Source organism: Heloderma suspectum, chromosome 7 (assembly GCF_057233095.1).
Source record: "Heloderma suspectum isolate Gila_16-S chromosome 7, 16-S_ref, whole genome shotgun sequence".
NCBI classification, from domain to species: Eukaryota; Metazoa; Chordata; class Lepidosauria; order Squamata; family Helodermatidae; genus Heloderma; species Heloderma suspectum.
Window position 1 is genome coordinate 37,751,635 of NC_139464.1, and position 24,580 is coordinate 37,776,214.

The 24,580-nt window shown below is 42.6% G+C and overlaps 1 protein-coding gene across 1 annotated transcript in view; it reads right to left on the bottom strand.

Moving 5' to 3' along the window:
- SYN3 (synapsin III) overlaps nucleotides 1-21,528 on the bottom strand; it is a 254,606-nt gene extending 233,078 nt beyond the window's left edge. The window contains exons 1-4 of the mRNA XM_084809687.1: nucleotides 21,058-21,528; nucleotides 19,409-19,861; nucleotides 4,451-4,508; nucleotides 1,144-1,235 (exon numbers count right to left, since the gene is read on the bottom strand). Of these exons, the coding sequence (XP_084665813.1) occupies nucleotides 1,144-1,235; nucleotides 4,451-4,508; nucleotides 19,409-19,722 (464 nt within the window). The 5' untranslated portion in view covers nucleotides 19,723-19,861; nucleotides 21,058-21,528. The remainder of the gene's footprint in view (nucleotides 1-1,143; nucleotides 1,236-4,450; nucleotides 4,509-19,408; nucleotides 19,862-21,057) is intronic.
- Between the last annotated feature and the right edge of the window lie 3,052 nt (nucleotides 21,529-24,580).

The window sequence follows — 24,580 nt, forward strand, 5'->3', positions numbered from 1 at the left end:
TGGTTGCAATTTTAGGGGCTAGGAAAGAATTCATGCTATTCAGATTGGCCGAGGACTGGCACATTTTCCCCCTTCCCTGGGGTATCACCTAGTAAATTGTACATAAATTTAGCTAGTTCCTTTTCATCACAACTTTGGCAGGTGGGAACTTAAAGGAGGGGGATTAAGGCCCATAGAAGGTAGGGCTGATGTGCCTGTCGTTAGAGGCACAGGAGCCATGAGGGGACTACGCAGCAGATTTTTGGGTTACTACTGGAAATGGGAACCATGCATAGTTTGAGTTCAAAATGTTTCTGGAGTTTATTTGGGTTCAAAATGTTTCTGGAGACTGAAGGGAGGTGTTTGTAAGTAATGCTGGACAATAAGTGCCCAACAGTGCCCATAAACTCAAACATAGGGTTTCACCACTGCAGAAGGCTCAGGTTTCAGCTGACTGCCCTAAAATGCCAAAAATGGCATGGACAGCTGGGCCAGTTCCTTGGGCAAAAAGAGTGATAGAAAAAATGGCCTTATTTCCCCCCGCCCCCATTTTACCTGATGAAATAATGCCTGTAAATTCAGTGAAGTTTATCCAACTTATTCTTGTTGATCCAACATAAGTTATGCATTTGAGATTATATAGCAAAGAGATAGTTATACCTTGCAATATTTTTTTTGTAAATTAGTTTGTAAATTAAAGCCATCCAGTGTGCTCTATAAAGTACAACCAACTTATACTTTTTTTTTTTATCCCATGGCAAATGGATGGGACAAGAGAAGATAAGATGACATGATAAGATGCATTACGGGTGCTGGTGGATAGCATTTCTTAATAGTGTGGATGCATCTTTTGTTCCAAAACAATGCCACTCCACTTTTCCTTTTGACAGCTATGAGTATATGAGGCTAAAACTGCTTATAAAAAATCCCTTCCAGCAGCTAGCAAATCCCCAAACCAATTTAACCTTTCTCAGGTGCTCTGGCTTTAGGAAAACTACACATTCCATCAGGCTGGTCAGTCTGTAACAGGTTGCTCATAACTATGCATTCCAGATAATCATAATGCCAGATAACACAAGGCGTTTAAAGCAAAACATACCAACAAACCCAGAAACCAAGGGCATGAAGTTAATTGCAAGAGGGAAAAAAGCTAATATTCATCACCTGACCACTTTGGTGCCATTCCTTAGGACCTGCATGTCCACCATACAGCCAGCAGTTACATAAGCAGCCAAGTTCAGTTCTGAAAACTCTGCCTGGAGTGAAAGAAAAAAAGGACAGTTACTTCTTACAGGTTACTTGATAGCAACAAAAAACAAACAGAACAGATTGACCTATTTGCAGATTTCTCTCTCAAATAGAATGCTTGTCTCAATAAGATTTCTACAAGACAGCAGCATATCTAATTAATGCTGTTCTGTATGGGAAACACTCAAGAAGTGTTTGTGGACCAACATTAATAAAGCACAAGGACTGTGGATTAGTCTTATTGCAATAATAAATAAAAAAGGAATTAAGAGTGGTCCTGACCAAATCACAGAATCATAGAATAGAATCATAGAACAGTAAGGTTGGAAGGAGCCTATAAGACCATCTGAATAGGACTTAAATTCCTATTTGGAAACTTTCATGTGGAATTATGGCTGAAATCTGTTGCCATGCCATTGGCACGCTATAAACTTAACACTGGGGCGATTTGTGCTTTTGTTAATGGCTAAAAGCTTCATTCAATTTTGTAAGGAATCTGTTTGAAAAGGCAGAATAATTTTAGGGCACAGTGAAGCTGAACAGGTTAGAATGTACTATTTAGGGCGCAATCTTGTCCATATTTAGACAGAAAAAAAGCCCTACAAGTCCCAGCATTCTCCAGCCAGCCAGGATGGCTGAGGAATGCTGGGAGTTGTAGAGCTTTTTTTTCTGTCCAGACATACATACGATTGTGCTGTTAATTATTTAAAGAATAATTTGTCTGTCTTTTAAAACAACAACAACAACAACAACCAGGAACAGGCTGAGAAAGAATAACTACACATTAGGCTATGAGAAGAGTTTGATTTATTGTGGTTATTATGGGTGAAAATAGATGTAACATTTTAAGAGTGTTGGAGATAGCTGTTCCTGCACTCTGAACACATATACATTTTCTCACCTGAAGTAAGGTATAGATCAGAAAAAAATGGTTCTGCAGGTTTCCTGTATGAATCAATGTGAACTAAGGAAAATCTGGTTCTGTTGGGCACTTATTGTCCAGCATTACTTACAAACACCTCCCTTCAGTCTCCAGAAACATTTTGAAAATGTTTTTTTTAAACATATTTAAAAATTTGGGGCAGGTGGGTAAATTGATGGATGTACTAACTATTGTGCTCCTTTACTGTTTTTTTTTTAAGTGGGTACTTTCCCAATTGCACAAAGAATGGGGCTAAATATTGTGGACTAACATTTTGCCTTTGCACAGGAAACAATTTGCTAACATTTGACTTGCTGACCCCTACAGTCCATATCAGGGCCAGCCCTACCATCAGGCAGGGTGAGGCAGTTGTCTCAGGCAGCAGATGCTGGGAGGTGGCAGCAAGATGTTGGAGAAGAGAGCTGTGGGCAATGTGGCCTGCTCTGCACTCCCTAAGTTAGCTTGCTGCCTTCTGGGAGTTGTGGGGGAGGATGTTGTTCCCCTGCCAGTACCGAAGACAGATTCAACTATCGGTCCAGTCAGTTTTTGTATGTGGAAGGGGAGGGGGCACCATCTTGTCTCTCACCTCAGGCAGCAAAGTATACTTTCTGAATTTTGCAATACAGTTTGCCAATTAAAAAATGTGTACAAATGTGCCTATATGAGAGGAAAGTGTGCAGAGAAATGCACATTAGTGAAAATAACACAGAAAAACACAGATTAGGGAAATTGTTTTAAAATGAATATATTAGGAGAAATATGCACAAAAATGCATGTGAATTTTCATGCAGACTTCTAAATGAATTCAGAAACTGATACAGAAATGGTATACTCTGTATACTCACAATGCATACATTTACTTATTTTGCCTGATATTGTCTCTGGCTTCAACTCCCCCCTCTCTGTCCTCTCTGTCAAATCTGTTTGATCAGAAATGCCAGTGGGACAAAAGAAATGAATGTGTATGTATAGGCAACAATGCCTTTACATTCCACAACAGCACCTTCAGCTCTCTTTGGAAACTATTGTCTGGCTTTTGTCTAAAGCAAAACAGCTAAGGATGAAATAGAATAAAGAGTAGCAAATGTCTTCACATTGTTATTTGCTAATGATCAGAACATAGAGCAAGCCAGGGGATGGGGCTGAGACAATTATTATTTATTATATTTTTATCCCACTGTTTGTTGTAGGAACACCCCCGCCCCTCCACATACATACAGTGGCTAACAGTAACATCATAAAAATGTAATTATATACTTATCTAGTTTCTCTGTATTGAAAACAACAGTTAAATTTCTAAATTGAACGGTGCCCGGCTCATGCCTGCCCAGACATCTTTCTAGCTCATCAAGGATAAATGAGGATTTGTAGGGGTTTACTTAGGGGAATGCACTGTACTCTAGTATACTGTATGTGTTCCTGTGTTGCAGCTTGAGACTTACGATGAAAAAATAGGTTGTGAAGTTAGGCCCACATGAGCACTAGAGTTCAAAATTAACTCCTGATCCATACACATCTTAAATAAATAAGGTGTCCTAGAGAGTGGTGGCAAATTGTGATACAACTTGGAAGTTTAGGAGATAAAAAGGCAGAGCCAGGAGGAAATAGTACATTTTCATAGCAAATAACCTGAAAAAAAGCCTGACCTATTTTCATGCCAAGTGTGAAGTCTGGAGCATCAGCGAAGAAGCAAAAGCAACCAATCAAAAGTTAGCCATGAAGGGAGATGAGAAAGATGAAAGATTATTCATCCTTCTCTGCATCCCCCTCAAAGCAGGCTGTAGGGCTAGTGAGCAGAAAATTAAAATACATTAAAGGGGAAGTGAGATATTATAAGCATGAACAGGGCAAATCTGTTTACACAGAGAATGTATCTGTGGATACATCCTTATGTCAAAAACCAATGCACTCTGGCAAGAAAATAGGTGGGAAGTAAAGTTGCTGGAACTGTTTTCCAGGAGTGCTAATCATCTGGACAGTTTCTTCTAAAATATTCCAGTATTCTTGCTTCAAAAATATGTTTTTCCTTAGGAGCAGAAACTTTCTCCCCGTAGAAAGGGCATATTTTCACCTAAAGCAAGCAAAGTATGAAAATCTGAAGGATGATTCAGCAGGCACCTGGAAAAACACTCCAGGCCCTGATGAATAAGTTACCATAACAGAAAACCAAATTAAATCTGATGTAAGCCAGCCTCAAAATGCTTTCTTAATTCCAATCTCCTCCTAGCTGACACCTACAAAGTCAGGGCTGAATTGCATGCCTGAACTGTTTTTTGACATAGATTTTCATTGCTCACTGACCTGTTCCACTCGGATCTCATATTCCCCATTCACCTTCTTTCCTTGAAAATATTTAGCCCTATGGAGAAAAGGAGAGAGAGAGAGTTAGATAGACAGATACAACTGATGCTTATTTTGTCTCTGCTTTCCTGTGCTGATGTTTTCACTTCCTGTTGCTTTTTGTGAGGAATTGAGCTGGTTCATAAGACCCTGACCTGGTTCACATGTAATGACAACCCTTCAATTATCATGTGATGACAACCCTTCAATGGGTTGTCGTGCATGAGCGGAAGGGAGTGTGTTCGCCTCTTACATTTTACTCCACAACCCACAATCGGCTCAGCTACTCATGATCGGATGCTGAGCATGACATCCAAACCTAGACCACTGGGTTGTTTATGGGCTAAATAACCCAGCAGTGTGGGTTTGGACGTCACACTCTGGAGGAGCTGATCATGGGTTGCTGAGCTGATTGTGGGTTGTGGAGTAAAGTGTAAGAGGTGGGCACACTGCAGGCTGTGCGCTCCCTGTCCCTGACAACCCGGCAGTTTTTAGACAAGAGGTTGTCATTATGTGCAAACAGCCTCATTGTCTCGATAGACATTTTCTCTCAGTGTTAGTGAAAGATAATTTTTAGAAAATTATTCTCTGAAGTGCCCACACATGGAAAAGTTTAATTTGGATGGGTTTGTTTGTCCATCCATCCTTCCGGTCTTTTAGGTCAAAAGAAATAGAGCTCATGATCACAAAACAGAACCATGTTAACTTAGGGTTATTTCTGTCATTTCTACAAGTCACTCCCTTTATGAAGTTCTTCTGAAAAATGCTGCCCTTCCAATTATTCTCTTGCTCAGCTTCCTAAAGAAATGCAGTACTTCCTGCTCAACTAACTTAGCCACTATCCTGCCCCTTCTATAATCCAACCTATAATTGTTTTCTCTTACTACATTCTTCAGACTGAATGTCGCTATATAATCCACCTTCTCCAGGAATTGGTATATATCATTCTCTCCCATAACCCTTATAGATAGGGCTAGATATGGGGAATGGCAAAGGCATCTGTAACTGAAGAGATAAGAAAGGGACCAGGGAAAGTAAATCTCCACACAGAGCTCAAAATGGCTACATGCATGACAAGGAAGCAAAAGGGGTTTATAGGTCCACTGCTCAGAATAGACGCTCCTGTACCTTCCTTAGCTGCGGACAACTATGTTCCCTTCAGGCCATAGAGTAATTTTGGTTCCTTCCACATGAGGCTTTTGTCATGCAATTGCCCTGCCCCATTCATGGAATTTTACAGGAGATCCAGATGCCATTGTCTTCAAGTTCTAACCCTCCCATGTTTTCCCACCACTTCCTCTTTTTTCGTCTCACAAAAAATCCATTAAGGAAGAAAAAATGGAATAGCTACCATGTCTTTTAACTGGTAGCACTGGAGCCCTCCATCTGAAAGCACCTCTAGTCTCTCTCTGTGTACATATTCATCAGCGGAGGTATAAATACACATCACATTTCCTTCCTTTCAGTCCTTGAGTATAATGTACAGACCAGGTTTTTTGGTCCCTAAAAGCACTACTGAGATGTAACAGAATGTACTGTTCCTGGTGCTCATAAATCCACCTCTTGCTGATCATGTCACATAGCCCCTCCTGCTTGTTCTTGGCTACGCTGTATGTCATTCTCTGCTTTCCTTTCCTTCTGTCTGTGCTTTCTTGTATAATGACCGAGGAAAGCCACACAAACAAGGAAGCAGGGCTGACAAAGGATTTAGGACCACTTTCATGTTCTTAGTATAGCTTCCAAAGAGCATGATACGCAGCCAGCTTTTCAGCAATTGGAAGCTGATGACATCAGCATTTGGTGGATTTGGAAACTCTGCCTCCAAGTCATGCTTGCGTTCTTCTCAAAGTACAATGACTTCCAACAGCCACACGACAGGCAGAAATTCAGCAGATGTATTCCTTTCTGACACAGAGTTACATTGACTGGGGGCTTCATCCACTGACTTCCTGCATCTCAGTCAACTGCAGAAGCATAAAAGCCTTGCTGGAAGAAATAGAAACCATACCTCAAATGTTTCTTCTCTCATTTCCGCCCTAACCCTTCTTGTCTTTTGCCCCTGCTCACTCCAACATTTGTCACTTCATATCCACTCTGCCCTTATATGCTCCTGTACTGTGTGACCACGCCAACTGCCCTTGGCAACCAACGGTTACAAGTTATAGAGGAAATATCCACTATTACCTAGCAAATATTTACATGACTTTCTGTGATTGATTGTATTTATGAGATGCCTATCAAATAAATTCCCTAGCTGTCATTCAAGTTTCAAATAAATGAAGACAGTAATACAATAAAAGCTAACGGGAGAGGTAATGAGTGGGGTGCCACAGGGCTCAGTCCTGGGCCCAATGCTCGTCAACATTTTTATTAATAACGTGGATGAGGAGGTGCAGGGAATGCTGATCAAATTTGCAGATGACACAAAATTGGGCGGGATAGCTAATACTTTGGAAGACAGAAACAAAACTCAAAGTGAACTTGATAGGCTGGAGCGCTGGGCTGAAAACAACAGAATGAAATTTAATAGGGATAAATGAAAAGTTCTGCACCTAGGAAAAAGAAACCAAATACATGGTTACAAGATGGGGGATACTCAGCTCAACAATAATACAAGTGAAAAGGGTCTTGGAATTGTTATAGATCACAAGCTGAATATGAGCCAACAATGTGATGTGGCTGCAAAAAAGGCAAATGCTATTTGGGGCTGCATTAATAGAAATATAGTTTCCAAATCAGGTGAAGTACTACTTCCCCTCTACTCAGCACTGGTTAGGCCTCATCTGGAGTACTGTGTCCAGTTCTGGGCACCACACTTTAAGAAGGGTGCAGACAAACTGGAGAGGGTTCAGAGAAGGGCAACAAAGATGATCAGGGGACTGGAAACAAAGTGCTATGAGGAAAGACTGAAAGAACTGGGCATGTTTAGCCTTGCGAAGACTGAGGGGAGATATGATAGCGCTCTTCAAGTACTTGAAAGGTTGTCACAGAGAGGAAGGCCAGGATCTCTTCTTGACCATCCCAGAATGCAGGACACGGAATAATGGGCTCAAGTGACAGGAAGCCAGATTCCGGCTGAATATCAGGAAAAACATCCTGACTGTTAGAGCAATACGATAATGGAACCAATTACCTAGGGAGGTGGTGGGCTCTCCCACACTGGAGGCATTCAAGATGAGGCTGGACAGCCATCTATTGGGGATGCTCTGACTTGGATTTCTGCATTGAGCAGGGGGTTGGACTTGATGGTCTTATAGGCCCCTTCCAACCCTACTATTCTATGAAAAGACAACACTATAAAAAGCAGTATAAACACCAACCTGATAAAATACTATACAAATGAAGAGATACAGGCCACATAATAAATACAGGAACTAAAACCACCTCTGTCTATCCCATGGGAATTGTGCTGACAAATTCTGAAGCCCCGCACAGCGGCTATTGCAGCCAAATTTCAGCAAAAGAAAAGCCACATTTTTGCTTTAAAACAAGTGACTTCCACCATATTTTAAGGTGAAAGTGCAGCTTTTTTTCTGCTGCTGCATACCCCCCCAAATTTGGTGGCAATTTGGCAGCACAGCAGTGGCCATGACGGCAAAACAGAATGGCAGGTTGCATACAGCCTGTGGGCCACAAGTTGCCCACCCCCATTCTGTCTATCTATTCTTGGTGTAGGCCTCCTGTTAGAGTGGGGTTGGAGGCTGCAAAAACAGCAGCGGGAGAATGTGTGGGGGCAAAGGGTAGAAAGGGTCAGGGAGATGTTTCCCTTGTTTGGAACGAAAACCAACACTGGTTCTATCAATCAGATTTGGACAGAGGTAGCTACCAGCTATTGGCCAGCAATGCACTGTGTTTGGGGAGGCACCACCAGCTCACATTTCCTTTTACACTGATTAAGCCCCTTATCTGTCTGTTTCTATCTGTACCTTGATCAAGTGATCTTTGGGAACGAGGCCATTGCACAACGACAGGTCTAAGCACTCATATTATCTCATTAATGTCACAGATGTTGGGAAAGACCTCTACCTTGGATAGAATTGTGTTAAACGATAACAGCCCAGTAAGGGAGCTCTTTTCTTTGCCAGGAGAGGAATACTGTGATTGGGATGGATATTATCTATCCGTGGCTGAGTGGAGGGCAAACATCCTGTTTCATGGGAGGCAGCCAACGAGAATAACAATTCCTGAAAAGTAAATAAACTAGCACTACAATTGATCTTTTTCCTCTGTATTTTTCTAGGATCTGCCCTCCTGGATCTTTTCCCTGAGCCTTCTCCATAGCCACATTCCTCCCAGCCACAAAAAGCTGGCTGCCACCCTCCCAGACGCTCCTTAAAGGCTTCTGTATGGAATGCAGCAACCATTTTATTTTACACATCATTCAAAATAGTGAATTGTTGGCCTGTTCCCTGTAACTAAAGCCGGGTGGTAATTGCAAAGATAGATGTAAGGGGTTATCAGTTTGTTGCACAACATGGAAATGTTTATTGCAGGGTTGTTTGTCAATGGAAACCATTCATCTGAACTTTGGGAACGGTTTAACTTGAAAACCACATGAGAACAATAAATCAGGGCAGCCCAGGTTCACACATGGGTCTCAGCAAACCTGGCTGTATTTCCTCTCCAACTGTACCTGTTTTCTCATTATGGCTGACATCCATGAACCATGTTAGCAGGTGGTTAGAACCATAAATCCACTTTAGTTGTAAAGGGTGCACAGGCTGGTGTGCACTGTCACAGCTAAAGCAACTCATTTCCTGGGACTATGCCCCCTGCAACTGCAAGCACTTAATTAAGCACTACTTAATAGTAGCCACTGATAGCCTTTTCCTCCAGGAATTTGTCCAACCCCCTTTTAAAGCCATCTAAACTGGTGGCCATCACTACTTCCTGTGGCAGCAAATTCCATAGTCCAACTATGCGCTGTGTGAAGAAGTCCTTCCTTTTATCTGTCCTGAATCTCCCACCAGTCAGCTTCATAGGATGACCCCGGGTTCTAGTATTTTGAGAGAGGGAGAAAAATGTCTCCTATCCACATTCTCTACACCATGCATAATTTTGTAGACCTCTATTATGTCTCCCCTTACCCTTCTTTTTTCCAGGCTAAACAATCCCAGCTGTTGTAACCTTCTCTCATAGGGGAGATGCTCCAGCCCCTTGATCATTTTAGTTGCCCTTTTTTGCACCTTTTCCAAATCTACAACATCTTTTTTTAGGTGTGGTGACCAGAACTGTACACGGTATTCCAAGTGTGGTCCCGCCATAGATTTGTATAGGGCAGAATGATGTTGGCAGTTTTATTCTCAATCCCTTTTAAAATTATGCCTAACATGGAATTTGCCTTTTTTACAGCAGCTGCACACTGGGTTGACATCTTCATTGAGCTGTCCACCAAAACCCCAAGATGTCTTTTCTGGTCAGTCACTGCTAGCTCAGATCCCAAAAGATGGGGTGTCACAGAGGACTGTGCAATCCTACAGAGCTCACTCACTTTGGGCTCTGGTTCAGCTTAGTTTGGACTCTAGCTCTATATACCATTGACTCTGGCTCTGCCTATCACTAGCTGTGGCCCCCAATGGACTTATTTATTTATATATTTATTATTAAATTTATTAATCGCCCATCTGGCTGGTCACCCAGCCACTCTGGGTGATGTACAACATACCATAAAACAATTTAAAACAATAAAATTCTATCATAATTTTTTTAAAAAAATATGCTAACCCACCCCAAATGCCTGCCTGAACAACTACGTTTTTAATGGACGACGGAAGCTCATTAAAGAGGGGGCATGACAGAGTTCCCTAGGGAGGGAGTTCCACAGAGTGGGGGCCACCACAGAAAAGGCCCTCTCCCTCGTCCCCACCAGTCTAGCTGTCCTGGCTGATGGGACAGAGAGAAGGCCATCCGAGGCTGATCTTGTTAAGCGGCCTGTCTGGTGTTGCTGGAGGCGCTCCTTAAGATAGGCTGGGCTGGAACCATATAGGGTTTTAAAGGTCAAAACCAACACCTTGAATTTGGCCCGGAAAACAACTGGTAACCAGTGCAACTCCTTCAGCACTGGAGTGATGTGATCTCGCCGGCGGCTGCCTTTAATCAGGCGAGCCGCCGCGTTCTGTACCAGCTGCAGCTTCCTCAACTTTTCCCATAGTTGAGAACTAGGGATGTGTTCTGCATTTGAATGAATCCTGAATCCCGAACCAAATCATGCTGATTCAGAAAGATTCAGGATATGTCTGAATCAAAGCGGGGCTCCTTTGAAATGAACTGAATCCTCCCAAATCTTTGTTAGTGATCGGATTCAGAGGGCCAGAGAGACCCAGACAGCAGGTTTTCAAGGGTTTAAGAAGAGAGTGGGGAAGGAGAGGAGGGAGTGTAGTTTTGTGACAGAGAACTCTTGCTTCTAATCACAGGGGATGGTTTTATCAGGGTTCTCCAATCACAGTACTTTGGGGCAAATATACTGAAGTAATGTATCACAGGACTGTTTCAGCGTTCAGTGGCCTCTGCTAGTTTTCTCTCCCAGAAGCAGGTATATTAAAAGACTCTGTGGGACCTGGGAGGATGTATCATAGGGTGCTTGCTTGAAAAATACTGGATGTTCAAGTCCGTCTGCCTTTTCCACTGTATGCTTCACACCTATCATCCAACCCTATCCTATTGCACTTTCTGTGACTTTGGTGCCAATTAAGCAGAAAACAAAAGAGCCTTAAACTGTTTTTCATTATCAAAGCTTCCTAGCCACTGAATTTCCTTCTGAAATTTTGCAGATTCCCTGCCTAGGGAACCTCTATGATGCATGCAATTTTCATTGCCAAATAAAACATGCAAGGGGGGCAGGGGAAACCTTCTTCCCAAACGTCCCTTCCACGAAAACCACTGCGTCTATCTTTATGAAATTTTGCAGATTTGTTAGCTAGGCCTGCCTCTATGCTGTATACCATTTTCACACACACCCTTTTTTTGGGAAATCCTCATACTGTAAAGGCTGCTCTTGCAAAACAACAGCACCAACAACATCCTGCACCTATTCATTTGAAACTTGGCAGGCCTACTCCCCTCAGAATGGGCAAGTATGCCTGCAATTTTCATCTAATTCTTCCAAGAAATAAAAAAGTTTTTGCTAGTTTGCTTTAAAAGGGTTTTTTTTAAAGTCATCTAGCACAAAACCACCTGCAACTAATTCTTTGAAATCTGACAGGTTTCATCCCCAAACAAGCAGCTACTATGCCAGATAATTTCATCCAATTCTGTCATACAAAAAAAAAGTTATAGGTACATTGTTGATTTCCAGTGTTAGTCAACAGGAGGCACGAAGCCTAGATAAATTCAGTGAAATTAATTTATACCAGTTAAACGTCCAGCTAAACGTTCAGCCAAAGAGGACTGGAACCACTGCAAAATGGCGTCCCAAAGTCCTATATGAGCCAAACGGCCCACAATGATACCATGATCATTGGTGCTGAATGCCGCAGAGACGTCCAGCAAAACCAACAAGGATGAACTCCCCCCAGTCCAGTTCCCAGCGTAGGCCATCCACCAAGGCGACCAAAGCTGTTTCTGTCCCAAAATGAGACATGGATTGGAAACTGACCAATCCATCCATACCTGAGGTATATTCACAATCACCAGCACTTATTAGAATCACTAACCCACAATTTAATTTCCATTATCTACCCTTTTACTACAGGGATGCACAAGCCGCGGCACCTTGATGCAGGTTGTGTCCCCCCTCCATGCTACTGCCACTACCGTTTATCCCCTGCAAATTGGCATTTCTGCTTCTGTGCCACTGATAGTGCCATCGAAGCAGCAATGCCCACTGTGGTCACTGGGGACGGGAAGGAGGCTTTAGCATGTGTATTGTGTGTTTGGTTTTAATTTTTGTGAACCGCCCAGAGAGCTTCAGCTATTGGGTGGTATAGAAATTAAATAAATGAATAAATAAATAAATGTACACAGATGTATATGCATGCGCAAGTGCAGCCCCTAGAGTCCCTGCTGATACCTGATGCAGCCCTTGGAACTAAAAACACCCCTGTTTTGCTCGAATATAGCATTCTGCTAAAATACTGTTGTGGTTAAAAGAGTTCATGTGTAACTAATCCATACTAGGTGTTCTTGAATATTCTCTTAAATCTATTTAAACCCATAAGTCTGTTTAACTTGAGGTCTGGATCATACCAGCTGTGTATCAATTGCTGAAGTATACAAACTTTGTAAGTAATAAAAACCAACTCCACACCTCGCCCCAGGGATCTATTTGCTCAAAATAACACTCTGTCTTTCTTCAATATTACAGCTTTACTACTGTGTAGTCTGTTTTGCAAATTTTCTTATCTATATTTGGTAAGTAAAATTGTAGCATACTACAGTAATAAATGATATGATCTGTAGCATAAACATAAAAAATAGTTTTTCAAGACTGTAAGAAATTTGATGTTTTGCATGTAATATTTTAGAATTCTAGGGATAGAATGTTTACTGTTTTTCTTGCTTGATAATACATGATGAACCACTTGCTTTCTTAGCATAAAATGAATGCATCTATTTTCATCTGTCAAAACTTGGAAAGTGTGTCATTTTGCTATTCTAAGCAAGGCTCTATAGGGTTAAACATAGTACATTTAAGGAGACTCTGCTAAAGTAATTAAGGCTACCAAATTTGACTTGCGTGACTGTATTTATAACCTAGGAGGGAATATTTTCCAGACCCCTTATGTCTATTTTTGCATCAATGCTAATCCTTCACATTTCTTGGTCACCTTTCTGCCAGGAGGACTGGATCTGGTTGCTTTAAGTATATAAATATAAATACTATAAACATATAAATACAACTGGCAGCAAAAGACCTGTGAAACACTACACAGTAAGTAAGTATGTGAGAAGTTCTATTTATTATAGTGCTTTGACAGCCTTACCTGAACTCTCTGCCACGTCCAGAGTTTTCATTCATACTCAAAACCTCTGTATAGCTGTCATTCGCTGGAATCCTGTACACAGATAACTTTAGCCAAGGTTGCAGCCAGCTTGTTTTTATTTATGTTATAATAGGTGGGAACACATTACTGAGAGCTTTTCACACATGAGTCTGAAGTTGGCTTTCTTTTAAATCTGCTCCTCCCATGAATGAAAGAAGCTACAGTGACCATAGCATACATTTAATTTCATTTCCCAATTCTCTCCCATGTTAACAGCATTTATAAGTGATGCCAAAGAGATAAGAGAAGCTCAAATCCACACTATTTAGTGTTGTGTATGAATGTAACAACCCCAGCACTCCTGCTGACTGTTCTCATGGATGACTCCAAGAGGCTGCTGCCGCTACTGGCAATCCTGTGGACCATCATGATAAATTAGGGCCCAAACAGGCATTACTTTAAGGGTGAAACTACTCTAGCAGACATTTCTCTAGAGTAGGGGCACAATCCACATCAGGACCCTAGCGTGGGGGGTAGGGAGCATTTAAGATCCAGATCAGGCCTCCTGCACCTACTCTAGAGTAAAACATTGAGTACTCCAGAGTAAAATATAGAGTAAAACATGTATCTAACGTAGCCGTTAGATACAAATTTAAAGAAATGTTGTCTGTTTTGGCCCTAAATGTATGTCTAGCATCTATGTCTTCTTTTCATTTTTACTCTAGGCACAGAGGACTGATCTGGATCTTAAAAGCTCCCCACACTAGGGTCCCAGTCCAGATCAAGAGACCTGAGCCTACTGTAGAGTAAAAATGGGGGGCGGGGGCAGGGGCAGAGAGACATATCTGCCACACACACATTTAAAGTAATGTCTGTTTTGGCCTTTAGTGCTTGGTGTATGTGAAGTAATGATCCCAGTCATCTTTCCTCTTCTGCAGTAATGGCTAATAGTCTGTAACTCAGGATTTATTTTCTCTTAACATGTATCACTGAGTTTAGTGTACACTTAGGGCACAATCCCACTTAGGGCAGGTTATGTAGGTTTATGCAGCGATGCTGGCTGGGGAATGCTGGGAGTTGTAGGACTTTTTTCTGTCTAAACCTGCATAGGATTGCGCCCTTAGTGGATTTTATCTGCCACATCCTGCTTTAGTCTCCCTGTGTTACCTGATTCTTTCTGCTCCTCTCCACAGTCGCATGTAAGGGGGTGGGGGGAAGGAATGTGCGTCATTTGCCAGTTTTGTCTCCTCCATTTAGAACAATCCAAATGAAATCATCTGGGATGTGCAGCTATTAACCCCTCAGGAACTTTACCAAGCTGAGAAGTACAGGAGAGATGGGGGGAGGCATTTGACTCCTTCCTCATCACAATGGGACTTCAAGATTCAAGCCAATGGGAGAAAATAATTCAGAAACAGCTGAGTTCAAATAACAGTGTCTGCTAATGTAAACAACAGCTAGGGGCTAGCTATGCTTACAGGGCTGCCCTGAGTGGATTCTGGCAGAATCTGGAAAGTTCCACTCTGCTTTCATAGACAACATTTCTGCTGTAAGCGTCAGGCCTGTCTCATGAAATAGTACACAGACGCAGGGATTCATAGGACTGGGTGTATAGTTCCAAGTCAGGAAAGCATAGCCTCCTTTCTCTCGGCCACCACTCGCCCCCACCGCTCTGAGAAACTCTTTCAGCTTCCCTCAAAATGCTCCACATGTTTTGACCAAGCAGGAACCTTCAAATTTGCCTTGAATTCTGGTTTCAGTGGAATTCAGAGGCAACCTAATGATTCGCAACCACCACCACAATCCACAGGGAATCCTGTTGTCCTTTAAACTCTCCTGTTATCTTATTTAAACTCTATCTCAACTCTCTAAGGAGGGCCGTCCATTGTTGCCATAACATTTGGACTGAGATGAAATCTGGTGCGAACTCTAATCCCAGCACTGGTATAAGGGTACAACTTGCTCCTTGTACTAACATAGGGCTTTTCTACATGAGGCTTTTAACCCACCACTTTACTGAGGCGTCTGTTTCTGGATTCTTTGCAGGATTAAGATCGACTCCTTTACATGTGGTTTTTTTCCCCCCAGGGGGTTTCTTTCTCTTCCTTTCCTTATGTTCCACTACACAAGCAGTAGGTGGTGCTGTGGTATAGCAGAATTGCTCAGTTACATTAGGCTTTATCCTGCCATTCACAAATAATACCAGACTTTCCCCTTTGGGGAAAAAAAGTGTGATAATAGTTGCAAAGCACAGGAGAGGCCCTGGAGGATGATGACATCGTGTAAAGGACTCGCAAACTACTGTGAGGAATCATGAGCACATGATAAATGCTTTGTGTAGAAAGGCTCACAGTGACACACTCCATGCTCAATTGTTCATAAAGCAGTTGCTCTCTGTATCACTGGCCTGCATATTTCTTTGTATTATTTCAGCTTATTGCAGCTGGCACAAGGATGGTACATGAGCAAGACTGGGATGAATCTGGAACCAAGCTCTTACACAACATCTGAAAGGCCCTTCATTATTATTCCATGCTAGGTATGTGTGTGTTAAAGTCATGAGGGGACAGAATGAGGTATTTCTGTACCATTTTTGATGGCTTCATTTCCAGATCCTCCCTATTCTGTATTCCAGAGTACCCTCAATAATTGTGAGCTAATCCATATTGTTGGACAACAGGGGTGCCCAACCTTTCTGGGTCAGTGGCCACATCTGGAATTTTGATAAAATATTGTGGGCTCTGTCACAAAATGGCTGCCACAGGGGCTTGCCCATTCATTAAATGGCTACCATGGTGTCAAGATGGCTGGCCACAAAACACTCATTTCCCAGAATGCAAAACTAGCGAGACTAAAAGAAAAGTAACTTGACCAAGAACAGAGGTACAAGTTTGGGGGGGGGGGATCTGAGCTTCAAAACACAAAACCTCTCTTTTGAACCCAAATCAAGATGGTGCTGGACAGCAGCACTTTGCACTGGAGCATACCAACCTCCTAGTTCAAACGATATTTTATTTTTTAAAATCTTAAGAAATAAAATAAAAACCAGGAAGGGCAGGAAGCCTGGTGGGTGCCAAAACAGGTATCCCTGAGCACACTGGTGCCCAGAGGTACCATCGCCCTGGAGACTCCAGTCTAGAAAGACAGAAGGTATTCTGAAAGAAGAAGGGAGCATTTTGGGCAACATGCATATAGATTTGACCAAGAGTATAAACCACTGATTGCCAGCCTTTTTGGACACAAGTCAAGTCCAAAGTATGAGATGATACCATTCTGGCATGTGCTACTGTATGTTGTTAAATAAAAATGTGTTAATAGACATTGTTATTAACAAATGAGCTGTTATTTTAAAAACCCACAATGAAGCCTTTTCTTGGTGCTAAAAGGGGTTAACAATACACAGTGCTAAATTCTGTTTGAGAAATTTACTTCAGCAAGAGCATGATTTTACTTAGAAGTGATCTGGGCAAGGAAGTTGCCAGAGGTGGGACGTTTTCCTCCTGGATGAGGTCATGAGCCTGGATTTGGCCGGCTTACAGTAACATGGAGTTCTGCCACTCTTGTTTCCTAATGTCCTCATGCTGTGAATACACTTCTATAGTCTTCTCCCCTACCGTCCTTTTCCATGTTTTCCGAATGCCATTTCCACAGGTGCCCTTGGGAAGTTAAAAGGTCTCCAAAAATGCATCTCCCAGAGGGGGAAAAAACATGGAATTTTCTGCAGTATCAGTTAGATACTTCAGTTAGTTCGTTTGTTATGACATGCAGAAAGAGAACAGAAAGTGGCCCATGTGGTCATTCTGCCCCACTTGCCAAATGCACTCAGAATGTACCTACTGCAGCATGAACAATCATCCTCTTCTCTCTGTCCCAAGCAGGAAAGGATATTTCCCCAAATTCCATGTAAACAAACACAAGCGTGCGTGCACACACAAAGTCCACCTCTTTCTGGTTCTTGGTGGATCACTCCTTCCTGAGATTTGCTGTCCACAGGGCTCCTAAAACTATACTGAAGCTAGTATTTTTTAAGGGATATACAGCAAGGTCCCTGCCGCAAACCTATTCCTATTCTGCACTAGTTGTGTGTGTGTGTTGGGAAAAGCTGCTGCCCATGAAGAAAAGCTGTGAATGAAGTGTCTACTCTGCAAAGCACGATGGAGCTGGGGATGGAGTACTGCATTCTTTACATTCCTCCAGGATTGAAAGTAACAAAGCAGGAGGGCCAATGAGCTGTTATTACACATATGGAAGACTGTGGATTTAGTTCTGCGTAGGTGGCAACAGGCAGGGAGGTCCATGAAGAGAGAGATTGTGAGTTTAGGTATTAACTTGAATCACTGAATACATCCTGTCCTCACATTACTTCCAAACATGATCAACCTCAACCAGAGGACACATGAATCCAATACTGTCCTCTTTCCAACGTGTAGGATTTCTGCAAATCTTTTCAGAGTTTCTCGAAAGTGATGAAGTACTGACACCTAGTGTTCTTTAGATGCCATGACACGAGGCACAAAAGCCATAATGAAGCAAGCTCATAGGGAGAAAAGCAGGTAGTATCGAACTCCTCCATACAGAATGTGCATGCAGCCATGCACAGAAACCTCCAGCGTGAGTATAATCTTTGCTAAATACATTTATGAAAACAATTAAGGTGGGGTTGGCTACATCTCTCTAGAATGCACCTGCTGACCTCGCTGAAGGTTTTTAAGCAGGCATTAAAGACTCTATTATTCCGGCAGGCCTTCTCTTTTTAGAACTCTTGTTCCTTTTGCTGACTTTTATATACTGTTTTTAAGCTGTGCTGTTTTAAGCTGTCTTTTATTATTGGATTTTTAAAAAAAAGTTTTAGTTCAAAGTTGTTTTTAGTTATATGTTGTTTGTATATATTGTCCATATGCTTTTATGTAAATAGTTTTTAAACTTTGTATATTGTATTTTAATATTTTAACTTTTGTAAACTGCCCAGAGAGCTTTGGCTATGGGGCAGTATAGAAATGTAAATAATAATAATAATAATAATAATAGAAGGGAAAACATTCTGAATCCTGGTAGTTTAAAAATATATTGTTGTTGTTGTTATTATTTATTTATTTTTATTTATTTATTAAATTTATTAATCGCCCATCTGACTGGTCACCCAGCCACTCTATTACATTTCTATCCCACCTTTATTCCTCTTGCAAGGAACCCAAGGCAGCTTACATTATCCTCCTCCTCTCCATTTTATCCTCACAACAACAACCCTGTGAGGTAGGTTAGGCTGAGAGTCAGTGACTGGCCCAAAGTCACCCAATGAGCTTCATGGCCAAGTGGGGACTAGAACCCAGGTCTCCTGGCTCCCAGTCCAACACTCTTGCCACTACTCCACATCACCTATTACAATTATATTCCGCTTTTTTCCCCTCTTGCAAGGAACCCAAGGCAGCTTATGCAATCCCCCTCCTCTCCATTTGATCTCACAACAACCTTGTGAGGTAGGTTAGTCTGAGAGTCAGTGACTGGCTCAAAGTCACCCAGTGAAATTTATGGCTGAGTAGGGACATGCACTCAGGTCTCCTGAGTCCTAGTTCAATACCCTAACCATTATACCATGCTGTCTCTTAAAAAAATAATGGGATGGATTTCGAGTTCAAGGAGGACAAGCACCTACAGCTATAACCCAGGCAGCTATATGTGTTCAGGCCCCGTTGCAACCTGTTCAGTTTATAACCATGACAAGATTCTTCATCACATGGTGTCAGAGCCTTGTGAAACAAGTGGCATTGTACATTCTTCCTTAATTTGCTGCTGTGACTTGCTGACAGGTGCTGGATTTTTTTTTTAAAGTATGCATTTTACATGTTGTTGTTGTAAATTATGTGAGATATTGCAAGCCACACTGAGCGTAACACATGAACAAGACACATCTGAACTATGTGTTCCTGAGGCATTAGTGATTCTGGTCTAAGACCCACCAAGGCTACTGCTACCAAGACAGTAAAGCATGGATACTTACCAGTCTGTGTGCGGATCATCAATTACCAAGAGGATTTGAGGCTTCTGCTGGGCAACAGGGGTAGGGCTTGGCGAGTGCTCAATCAGTCCTGCAGCCGCTTGTGTGGTCTGCTTCATGGCACTGGAGATGGAGCTGAAGATGCTGGTACCAGAAGAAAGGGGAGCAGGTTGCTGTATAGGCTGCTGCCTCCTCTCTGTTGCTGGGGAAACGGGGTTGCTGGTGGAATTATCTGGGCGCTGAAGGTCCATCATGTAACCATTCGGCAAGTTGGCCACAAAACTACTGTCCGAGAGGCGCCTTCGCAGGAAATTCATTGTGACTGCTTCTCCAAAGTCAGCCGAAATAACGCAGTAGCAGAGTCTAAAGAGCTAGTCCAGGCTCTTGCTGGTTAGTTGGAAGAGATATTCAATTGTACAGTGCGGGTCGACACTTGCTGTTTTCAGGTGTCCTTACCTGGAAAATACGGTATGGGACAACATGTTAGAATGAATCCTTAAACCTTTGAAGAATACCTCAAAGAACTAGGATAACTATTAGGCATTTTGGTATGAACGGAAATAAATACAAAAAACACCAGAAGCTTATGGCTGCCAGTGTGGCCCATCTGTAAGTGATAACCCTGTGGGAAAGGCGAGACCTGGACCAGGCCTAGTTCACTCTGACTAGTTTCCTTCAGGCCTTTGGCTCTATAGATGTTGCTGGGCTCCAACTCCCAGCAGCGCTAGCTGGCATGGCCAGTGAACAGGAATGATGGGAGTTGTAGTCCAATATCTGAAAGGCCACAGGTTGCGCATTCCTGCTTCAGAGGTAGTGGCATCTCACAGAAGGAAAAGTTGGTGCTGCTGTATGGCAGTGACGTTGAACCTCGGTCCTGTGGGCAAAATCCAGATCATCTGGGGACCCCATCTATCCCCCAGATAGCCACACCCCCTTCACCTGGCCCTACCCTTTCTCCCCAACCATTGATTATTTGATGGTTTCCTGGCCTTTGTACAATTTGTGAAGGTTGAAATGCTTCTCCTACAGCTAATTCCTAGCAGTAAGAGCATTAAGAGAAAATATGCTGGTATTTCTGTATTTGGCCCTGTCCCTTTTGCTTTTGGCCTCACCTACCGCTGAAATGTGGCCCCAGAGAGCTTCCCCAAAATTGAATTTGGCCCTCAGGCTGAAAGAGGTTCAACAACCTGCTGTATGGGGAAGGAAACGTGGTTAACCCAAGCCTCGTAGCACTGCCACGCAGCCCAGTCTCTCATGCCTCACTGAAACAGCATGTTTGGAATGGTTCTGTCCAGAACCCACTTCCCTTCCCTCTCATTATAGTGAACATGGTTCAAAACAATTTGTGAAATTCAAACCCCTCTTCTTGCTGCTCCTTGGTGGTCTACCTCTGTAGAGTTTACAGGCCGCAACCCTGGGAAGAACCATATGCCTTTAAGGGTTGTATAAAATGTCACCAGCTGCATTTTTCCCATTATAACACTGTGATGGCAGGAGAAGCAGAATGTTCCCTTCTATTCTGCTCTTAAAGGTACAGTAGCCCTCTCAGAGTGAAGGTTTGGCAACTATATGCCTCTTTGGCTTCTTGACCCACAGTCCTCTATCTTCCAAAACAACCTTGTCTGTTCATTCCCTTCCTGCTAACAACTCACAGCTGCTGCTCCTGTCTCCAGGCCCTCAAATGTAGGATTTTGCTTCTACTGCACACCACCTTCTCAAGTCCTTGCTTTTCAACCTAGTTTCTTCCTTCCTTTAGCCCTGAGATGGGCAACTTGTGGCCCTCCAGATGCCTTGACCTACAACTCCCATGATCCCTCACCATTGCTATACTGGCTAGGGCTGATGGGAGCTGTAGGCCAAAACATCTGGAGTGCCAGAAATTGCCCACTCCTGCTTTAGCCAGTTTCAGCCAACCAGTCTGTCTGTTCCCAGCACTCCTCTCCCCACTCCCAAAGCTAACAATATACTACATCACCAGTTTCACTCCCCGGATCAACTCTATATTATAGTCTACTTTGCTACCACAGGCAGGGTAAGGGTACCATGAAAAATCGCCTGCAGAGTGAGAAGCACCAGGAGACTCAGACAAGTAAGCCAAGCAACACGATGGAAAAAACTCCTACAGGACCACAAGGACACATGGGTATTTAAGCCTTCTTTGCTAAAGCCAAAGTAGCAGCCAGTAAAACAGGTCTGCCCAACAGGTATGTCATAACTAACCAAACCCTAGGGTTGGGTAAATCTGTCTATTTTGGGTTTTCTCTGTTTCTCATTTTTCTGACTGTATATTAGTTTTGGATTGTGTCTGCGTCAGTTTGTGAATTTGGCAAAAAAGAAAAAAAAAGAAAGCCTGCATGAAATTCATATGCATTTTCATGCATCTTTCTCCTAATATACCCAGTTTTGTATGTACTTTTCCTACTGGGCACATTTTTTGTACACTATTGTTTCCTAATGTAATGTGCTTCTGTGCGTACTTTTGTGCATATTTTACCCTGGATTGCAGCAGGTGGTGAGGGGGAGTTGAATTTTTCCTTTCTTACTGCACTCCTGACATGAGTTGTTCCTTTGAAGTTGCTACTTGCATTGAGAGGAAAGTTCTTATTGGTGCAAAGGGCACCTTTCCTCCCAATGCAAACAGCAGCTTTGGAGGAGCTGTTTTAGTCAGGACCACAGCAGGAGAGGAAACTTTTAACCTCCCTCCCTGCTTGAAGTCCCAATAATTATCACTCCCCTTTCCAGCAGCTGCTATTTGTATTAAAAAAATGTGACCCTAAATGCAAAAACCAATTTAACTTTGCAGCTAGTTTGGACCACATTGCTTAACAATGCTTCTTTTTACGGTTCAGTTCTGTTATATTTCTATGACATGTTGATAGTTTACTGTTCAATCTAGAGATGATCCAGGAGAAATAAAAAGCCAGATGATTTATACATGTGTTGGCATCCTTCAAATTGGAAAAGATTGTCAGTGTTGAAATTGTACATGACCTTTTGCTTGAAAAAAGAGATCCTCTGGATATTAAAACTTAGATTTATAATTTTGAATCTGACAAGGCTAGTCTTTCTAGCAATAGGAACAATTGCATAGCTTCTCTCCTTATGACAGCAGAGTCATATCATGGTAACTCTGTGAGTTACAAGGGCCTTTTGTGAGGCCTGCTTATCAGGGAAGCCAGAGGCAGCTCAGTAAAAGCCCGAGATGCCGGAGAAAATAAATCCAGTGCTAATCCTTTGAAATTACAGAAGCCATCACCATCTTCAAAATCTGTCAGAATGACACATTACTTACTCTCCATTTCCCTACAGGAAAAGCCTTTCAAACAAAAGCCTGTCTTTGCATATTTTTGACGCAAATACCTCTGTCATCATTAAGATTAAGTTCCTACATATATGCTGAAGGCATTCCTCATCTGTCAAAGATTCAAATGAACGTAGGAGGCATCAAAGCAAACCAGAAGGGGTATAAAACCTCTGTATATTTACTGAATAATTCCATCAAAGTATCTTGGCATTCCAAAAGCAAAAAACAACCCCCGCAAATAATGGGTTTTTCTTTCTTTCCCCCACCTTTCTCTCTCACTAGTCCAGTTCTTGGGTTTGATGGGACATGATGTAATCCGTGTTTGCTAAAGTTTAGTCTCCCGCAAAACCCAATTTCTGCGTGGTATCATGATTGGCATTAATACAGCAGGGCCTTCCTCTACTGAGAGAGATATGGCTTTGAAGTGCACTGATCTGAATAAAATAAAAAAGCTGGATGTGTTTAATGTGCAGGGCCTGGCAAGATGCATTAAGGATCAACTCAGATATAAATGCCTATGGGAACAGTCGGCAAGCAACTTTCTTGTTCTCTATGAAGAAAAAGCAAAGCCTTCCCAGCTTTAGCCTGATGCCCTTCTCTGAGGGATACAGAACATAACTCTTTCCACATCGTCTCAAGGCTCTCCACAGTGTGTTTTTATAGCTGTCACAACAGATTCAAGTTTTTAAAGACAGGGTTAAACTGAGCCATTTTCTTGCTATTGAGCTAAAATGGATGCCTCGGCAATTCAAATTTGTACCCTACCAAAAAGATGGGATAAGGCACGATGAGGGAGATTCGTTTAGTTCATAAAGAATACCCTGTTTTAGGCTGGCTTCAGGTATTATGAACACATGAACAATCCTAGCATGATTAAATGCTAAAAACTGTAATGTATATGGGGAGTGCATGGAACTACTGAATACTAAGGACATATGAAGCTGCATTATACTAGCCTCTTTCAGATGACCAAAGTATGTATAGCGAATGTGTGTGTGTGGGGTGGGGGGGTAGTACGACTGCAGCAGCAAGACCGACTGTACAGCACCTGTGTGTGCATATGCATAGGTTCTGTACACATGATGAGAGACCAAGCAGAAAGCAGGGTTCCTGATCACAATTTAAGGAATCATTGGGTGGACTGAATTGGTCTTGGGCCCCATCTACACGAGCCTTTTACTCCGGGGTGGCTGCGAGTCAAGGTCCCTCAGGACAGATGACATAGTTGCCACTTCACAGCCATCCATGGTTTTCTCCTGGAAAATGTGGATTTCCAAGGAGGCGTTTTGCTGCAATGTTTTTCATTTGCTGTGGGTTTCCCCGCAGTTGCGAGCCATCTGTCCCTTCCCCAAACCGACTTTGCATTTTGCAGTGGGCATGTTGTAGGTGTGCTTAGTGCTTACGTCACTCTGTGATGCCCCTTTACTCCCCCTGTCCCTTCACAGCTGCACAGTTACAGAGGCACAGCAAGGCGTTTTCATCTATTTAATCACACTTTCGCACATTTTTGCAATTTCGTATCTTCGCAATGGTTGCTTTTGGATTCGGTGCCCACTGTGAGAGTCTCAGGCTGGGGAACTGACAAACAAATGGTGTGGAAATGAAGGAGCACAGAACACCCACTTTTTACCTAACCAGGGAGAGAAAGACACAACAGAACCCCTAAAATACAAAACAGCCACTGAGGTGTTGCACCGCCACGCTTACAGGACTGCACAGCTGCACATTACAGTGTAATGGCAAAAAAAAGGGCATGGTGGAGTCTGTTAGGGAAGCCCGCAGTAAATTGTGAGTTTATCCCAGCAGAAGCTACTTTGAAGCTGCAGTGCTGCGCAGTTGCGACGGAGTGAAGGGTGGAAGCGGTGCCATGT